At 31.2% G+C, this 7,416-nt stretch overlaps 1 protein-coding gene across 2 annotated transcripts; it reads right to left on the reverse strand.

Moving 5' to 3' along the window:
* Window positions 1-365: 365 nt before the first annotated feature.
* LOC144858191 (uncharacterized) lies at window positions 366-2,310 on the reverse strand. 2 transcript variants are annotated; one of them, XM_078714648.1, is made up of 5 exons: window positions 2,146-2,310; window positions 1,677-1,720; window positions 1,278-1,508; window positions 883-1,058; window positions 366-577 (listed from the first exon to the last, which is right to left on the reverse strand). In XM_078714648.1, the coding sequence occupies exons 1-5, from the start codon at window positions 2,146-2,148 to the stop codon at window positions 366-368; spliced, it is 666 nt and encodes a 221-aa protein (XP_078570774.1). In that variant the 5' UTR covers window positions 2,149-2,310. The 2 variants fall into 2 exon arrangements, with proteins under 2 accessions (XP_078570774.1, XP_078570775.1); XM_078714649.1 differs by having other exon boundaries at window positions 1,677-1,717; window positions 2,142-2,310.
* Window positions 2,311-7,416: the final 5,106 nt, after the last annotated feature.

The raw sequence follows: 7,416 nt of genomic DNA on the forward strand, positions 1-7,416 counted from the left end.
CTAATTAGGATTGTTTACAACTCGACATGGTTGAGAAGGTATTTTCACACAGATCATAAGGAAGTTTTATGATTATGCATACAGAGTAGCCAAACAAGCGCGTTTCATTATGGGATATGTTTTGAGCGAAAACTTTGACTGGAAGTCAGAGTTATTTTCTTAACAAAAAACGTCTGTATTTCAGTTTAATGATTTTTTTTAAAAACATTTTTGGTGTTAGTTAATAATTATTATGATACTTCAAAATGAGCCACCTTTTTTCGAAATTTTTTATTTTTAATTTTTTTGGAATTAGTCAAAGGGACAATACATCTTTAATATATAAATAATTAATGTTTATTAGTTGAATAGTGAGAATAAATAAATTATTTATTGGCAAATGCCTTCAAACACTCTATTAGTGCGTCCCTCTCTTCTTTTTCTCTCTCTCTTCTAAAAACGGCCTCCTCCCTCTGCAACTGCAGCTCTTGCCTTCTAACCTCCAACTCCCTTTCCTTAAGATCCAGTTCTCTATTCTTCATAGTTGTATAATTATGAAGTGAATTTGTCTTCAGCTTTTTTTTTTCACTGGTTTTATCTGCCATAAAATATAAAAACAAAGTACAGTATAACACCATTATAAATTTTGCAAGTATTGACCCTTTCTGAAGATGTTTTGGAAAAAAGTCTGGGTTTTCAGTTTTATGACATAATTTGTAATGATATATTTTAGAATATAAAATATGGGACCAATCAAATAGATTTTTTTTTTTCACTGAATGAGGTTTTACATATGATTTTGCTAATCATTGCTGGTCACCACCCAGGGTAAAATGTTCATGCTTGTTTTCAAAGAGTTAAAGTTTATAATTACTTTAACTTTATATATATAGAGTAACTAACCTCTATTTACTGGACCCAATGTTTCCAATGCTCTTTTTCTAATTTCTAAACCTGATTCAAACAACACCTCTGATTTAGTATTTTGCTTGATTTGTGGCTTCTGGCTCTCATCCTTCAGGGTAGTTAGTTCTGTTAACAGCTGTTCTCTCTCTGAATATTCTTCAGCACATCCCGATCTGCAAAATTACATTGAATTTCTGGTAATTTAAAAGCAGGTTAATGAAAACTTTATACATACATTTATTTATTTAGCACAGTGGGTGAAAAGTATTATTACCTTTTTTTATGCAGATGTCTTTATTTTGTAGAGACATTAGAAAAGCTTACATACCTCATTTTTACTTTATGTTTCCAAATAGTTATGTTAACTATGAAGAATTCATAAATACACTTACTTTCTTAGTGATTCTAACTGCTGCGACTTAAATATCCTCAAGAGCTTTTCAACCCTCTCTTTAACTGATCTCGTGTTTACCTGCAAGGTGGATGGACGAAACACCTTGAGGGCAACATTGAAATTTGAAGCCACATCGTTCCATTTTTCTCCATTTTCATAAGGGTTTAGTGACAGGACCTCCTTCAGCAGCATTATGTCCGTTGCTGCGCAATACCTTATGGTTTTTTTGCTATAAAGAAATAAAAGTTATGATATGATTTCAACTATTTTCATAATACTAATAGACCATTCAGTGTTTTTAACACTCATTATTAATATTAGGCCTATACAGAAAAGTTCCATAACGAAAATAATCAATAATCGATCGAATAATTGATCATTTTAAATGACGACTTACCTATTTTCTTTCTGACCCAGTCCAAGCTCTTTATTTAACAGCTCCTGTTAAATAAAATTGTAAATATTTTGGTGGAGAATATAATATTTTTACAGCTAATTAGGCCTAGCCTAGTTATAAGTTAGGCCCTAGCTGTTTAATAAATTATACAAGCCATTAGTGGCTAGCCTAGGCCTAGTAGTATTAGTAAGTAGGATCGGAGGCCCTGGCACCTACACCGCCTAAACTAGCCTAGGCCTATGCTAGTTTAGGCCGCCTCCTCCTCTAGGCGTAGGCTAGCCTAGGCCTAAACTAAATGTTTTCTGACTAGGCCTACCTAGGCCTAGGCCTACCTAGGCCTAGGCCTACAGAAAGTTCACAAATATATAATTTAGATTAGTGTTGAGATGAGTATAATTCTTATTTTAATAACTTATATCAGGAAAAGTACATGAAACGTTTTTTGCTATTGGTCAAAAGTTTAACTCACCATGTCGCGACGTCGTGTATTTCTCGATTTTGCAGACGAGAACCAGCTCCTGTATCTCGGGCTACGAGCATTAGTTAATTAAAATTTCACATAAACTAATGACGTCATACACAAAAAACCCTTACTTTCTCGGCGGCTCGTTCCCGATCGAGATAGCGAAAGCTCTCTAATATGTTAACAAGTTTTTTCGAAAATCACAAAATGGTCTAAAACGTCTCCAAATGCGATTTGAAGCTATTCTAAGCACTTTGGTGTTTTTATGTTAACAATTTTTTTCGAAAATCACAAAATGGTCTAAAATGTCTCCAAATGCGATTTGAAGCTATTCTGTACACTTTGATGTTTTGTGTGAAAAGTTTTGTCGAAATGCTCAAAATGGTCTAAAACGGTTTCTAGTGTGATTTTAAGCACTTTGATGTTTTTGTGTAACCAAGTTTCATCGAAATCCTCAAAATGGTCTAAAACGTCTCCAAATGCGATTTGAAGCTATTCTAAGCACTTTGGTGTTTTTATGTTAACAAGTTTTTTCGAAAATCACAAAATGGTCTAAAATGTCTCCAAATGCGATTTGAAGCTATTCTGTACACTTTGATGTTTTGTGTGAAAAATTTTTGTCGAAATGCTCAAAATGGTCTAAAACGTTTTTAAATACGATATTAAGCTATTTTGTTCTCTTTGATGTTTTTGTGTGAAAAATTTTTGTCGAAATGCTTAAATTGGTCTAAAACGTTTTTAAATACGATATTAAGCTATTTTGTGCCCTTTGATGTTTTTGTGTGAAAAGTTTTATCGAAATGCTCAAAATGGTCTAAAACGGTTTCTAATGTGATTTTAAGCACTTTGATGTTTTTGTTTAACCAAGTTTTTTTGAAAATCACAAAATGGTCTAAAATGTCTAAAAATGCGATTTGAAGCTATTCTAAGCACTTTGGTGTTTTTATGTTAACAAGTTTTTTTGAAAATCACAAAATGGTCTAAAACGTTTCTAAATACGATTTGAAGCTATTCTAAGCACTTTGGTGTTTTTATGTTAACAAATTTTTTCGAAAATCACAAAATGGTCTAAAACGTCTCCAAATGCGATTTGAAGCTATTCTTAGCACTTTGGTGTTTTTATGTTAACAAGTTTTTCGAAAATCACAAAATGGTCTAAAACGTCTCCAAATGCGATTTGAAGCTATTCTAAGCACTTTGATGTTTTTATGTTAACAAGTTTTTTCGAAAATCACAAAATGGTCTAAAACGTCTCCAAATGCGATTTGAAGCTATTCTAAGCACTTTGGTGTTTTTATGTTAACAAGTTTTTTCGAAAATCACAAAATGGTCTAAAACGTCTCCAAATGCGATTTGAAGCTATTCTAAGCACTTTGGTGTTTTTATGTTAACAAGTTTTTCCGAAAATCACAAAATGGTCTAAAACGTCTCCAAATGCGATTTGAAGCTATTCTAAGCACTTTGGTGTTTTTATGTTAACAAGTTTTTTCGAAAATCACAAAATGGTCTAAAACGTCTCCAAATGCGATTTGAAGCTATTCTAAGCACTTTGGTGTTTTTATGTTAACAAGGTTTTTCGAAAATCACAAAATGGTCTAAAATGTCTAAAAATGCGATTTGAAGCTATTCTAAGCACTTTGGTTTTTTTATGTTAACAAGTTTTTTCAAAAATCACAAAATGGTCTAAAACGTCTCCAAATGCGATTTGAAGCTATTCTGTACACTTTGATGTTTTGTGTGAAAAGTTTTATCGAAATGCTCAAAATGGTCTAAAACGGTTTCTAATGTGATTTTAAGCACTTTGATGTTTTTGTGTAACCAAGTTGTTTTGAAAATAACAAAATGGTCTAAAACGTCTCCAAATGCGATTTGAAGCTATTCTAAGCACTTTGGTGTTTTTATGTTAACAAGTTTTTTAGAAAATCACAAAATGGTCTAAAACGTTTTTAAATACGATATTAAGCTATTTTGTGCTCTTTGATGTTTTTGTGTTTAAAAAATTTTTGTCGAAATGCTCAAAATGGTCTAAAACGTTTTTAAATACGATATTAAGCTATTTTGTGTCCTTTTATGTTTTTGTGTGAAAAGTTTAATCGAAATGCTCAAAATGGTCTAAAACGGTTTCTAATGTGAATTTAAGCACTTTGATGTTTTTGTGTAACCAAGTTTTTTTGAAAATCACAAAATGGTCTAAAACGTCTCCAAATGCGATTTGAAGCTATTCTAAGCACTTTGGTGTTTTTATGTTAACAAGTTTTTCCGAAAATCACAAAATGGTCTAAAACGTCTCCAAATGCGATTTGAAGCTATTCTAAGCACTTTGGTGTTTTTATGTTAACAAGTTTTTTCGAAAATCACAAAATGGTCTAAAACGTCTCCAAATGCGGTTTGAAGCTATTCTAAGCACTTTGGTGTTTTTATGTTAACAAGGTTTTTCGAAAATCACAAAATGGTCTAAAATGTCTAAAAATGCGATTTGAAGCTATTCTAAGCACTTTGGTTTTTTTATGTTAACAAGTTTTTTCAAAAATCACAAAATGGTATAAAACGTCTCCAAATGCGATTTGAAGCTATTCTGTACACTTTGATGTTTTGTGTGAAAAGTTTTATCGAAATGCTCAAAATGGTCTAAAACGGTTTCTAATGTGATTTTAAGCACTTTGATGTTTTTGTGTAACCAAGTTGTTTTGAAAATAACAAAATGGTCTAAAACGTCTCCAAATGCGATTTGAAGCTATTCTAAGCACTTTGGTGTTTTTATGTTAACAAGTTTTTTAGAAAATCACAAAATGGTCTAAAACGTTTTTAAATACGATATTAAGCTATTTTGTGCTCTTTGATGTTTTTGTGTTTAAAAAATTTTTGTCGAAATGCTCAAAATGGTCTAAAACGTTTTTAAATACGATATTAAGCTATTTTGTGTCCTTTTATGTTTTTGTGTGAAAAGTTTAATCGAAATGCTCAAAATGGTCTAAAACGGTTTCTAATGTGAATTTAAGCACTTTGATGTTTTTGTGTAACCAAGTTTTTTTGAAAATCACAAAATGGTCTAAAACGTCTCCAAATGCGATTTGAAGCTATTCTGTACACTTTGATATTTTTATGTTAAAAAGTTTTTTCGAAATTCACAAAATGGTCTAAAACGTCTCCAAATGCGATTTGAAGCTATTCTTAGCACTTTGGTGTATAAATGTTAACAAGTTTTTTGGAAAATCACAAAATGGTCTAAAACGTCTCCAAATGCGATTTGAAGCTATTCTTAGCACTTTGGTGTTTTTATGTTAACAAGTTTTTCGAAAATCACAAAATGGTATAAAACGTCTCCAAATGCGATTTGAAGCTATTCTAAGCACTTTGATGTTTTTATGGTAACAAGGTTTTTCGAAAATCACAAAATGGTCTAAAACGTCTCCAAATGCGATTTGAAGCTATTCTAAGCACTTTGGTGTTTTTATGTTACCAAGTTTTTTCGAAAATCACAAAATGGTCTAAAACGTCTCCAAATGCGATTTGAAGCTATTCTAAGCACTTTGGTGTTTTTATGTTAACAATTTTTTTCGAAAATCACAAAATGGTCTAAAATGTCTCCAAATGCGATTTGAAGCTATTCTGTACACTTTGATGTTTTGTGTGAAAAGTTTTGTCGAAATGCTCAAAATGGTCTAAAACGGTTTCTAGTGTGATTTTAAGCACTTTGATGTTTTTGTGTAACCAAGTTTCATCGAAATCCTCAAAATGGTCTAAAACGTCTCCAAATGCGATTTGAAGCTATTCTAAGCACTTTGGTGTTTTTATGTTAACAAGTTTTTTCGAAAATCACAAAATGGTCTAAAATGTCTCCAAATGCGATTTGAAGCTATTCTGTACACTTTGATGTTTTGTGTGAAAAATTTTTGTCGAAATGCTCAAAATGGTCTAAAACGTTTTTAAATACGATATTAAGCTATTTTGTTCTCTTTGATGTTTTTGTGTGAAAAATTTTTGTCGAAATGCTTAAATTGGTCTAAAACGTTTTTAAATACGATATTAAGCTATTTTGTGCCCTTTGATGTTTTTGTGTGAAAAGTTTTATCGAAATGCTCAAAATGGTCTAAAACGGTTTCTAATGTGATTTTAAGCACTTTGATGTTTTTGTTTAACCAAGTTTTTTTGAAAATCACAAAATGGTCTAAAATGTCTAAAAATGCGATTTGAAGCTATTCTAAGCACTTTGGTTTTTTTATGTTAACAAGTTTTTTCAAAAATCACAAAATGGTCTAAAACGTCTCCAAATGCGATTTGAAGCTATTCTAAGCACTTTGGTGTTTTTATGTTAACATATTTTTTCGAAAATCACAAAATGGTCTAAAATGTCTCCAAATGCGATTTGAAGCTATTCTGTACACTTTGATGTTTTGTGTGAAAAATTTTTGTCGAAATGCTCAAAATGGTCTAAAACGTTTTTAAATACGATATTAAGCTATTTTGTGCCCTTTGATGTTTTTGTGTGAAAAGTTTTATCGAAATGCTCAAAATGGTCTAAAACGGTTTCTAATGTGATTTTAAGCATTTTGATATTTTTGTGTAACCAAGTTTTTTTGAAAATCACAAAATTGTCTAAAACGTCTCCAAATGCGATTTGAAGCTATTCTAAGCACTTTGATGTTTTTATGTTAACAAGTTTTTTCGAAAATCACAAAATGGTCTAAAACGTCTCCAAATGCGATTTGAAGCTATTCTAAGCACTTTGGTGTTTTTATGTTAACAAGTTTTTTCGAAAATCACAAAATGGTCTAAAACGTCTCCAAATGCGATTTGAAGCTATTCTAAGCACTTTGGTGTTTTTATGTTAACAAGTTTTTCCGAAAATCACAAAATGGTCTAAAACGTCTCCAAATGCGATTTGAAGCTATTCTAAGCACTTTGGTGTTTTTATGTTAACAAGTTTTTTCGAAAATCACAAAATGGTCTAAAACGTCTCCAAATGCGATTTGAAGCTATTCTAAGCACTTTGGTGTTTTTATGTTAACAAGGTTTTTCGAAAATCACAAAATGGTCTAAAATGTCTAAAAATGCGATTTGAAGCTATTCTAAGCACTTTGGTTTTTTTATGTTAACAAGTTTTTTCAAAAATCACAAAATGGTCTAAAACGTCTCCAAATGCGATTTGAAGCTATTCTAAGCACTTTGGTGTTTTTATGTTAACATATTTTTTCGAAAATCACAAAATGGTCTAAAATGTCTCCAAATGCGATTTGAAGCTATTCTGTACACTTTGATGTTTTGTGTGAAAAATTT

This window comes from Antedon bifida, chromosome 2 (assembly GCF_963402885.1).
Source record: "Antedon bifida chromosome 2, ecAntBifi1.1, whole genome shotgun sequence".
In the NCBI taxonomy this organism is placed as follows: domain Eukaryota; kingdom Metazoa; phylum Echinodermata; class Crinoidea; order Comatulida; family Antedonidae; genus Antedon; species Antedon bifida.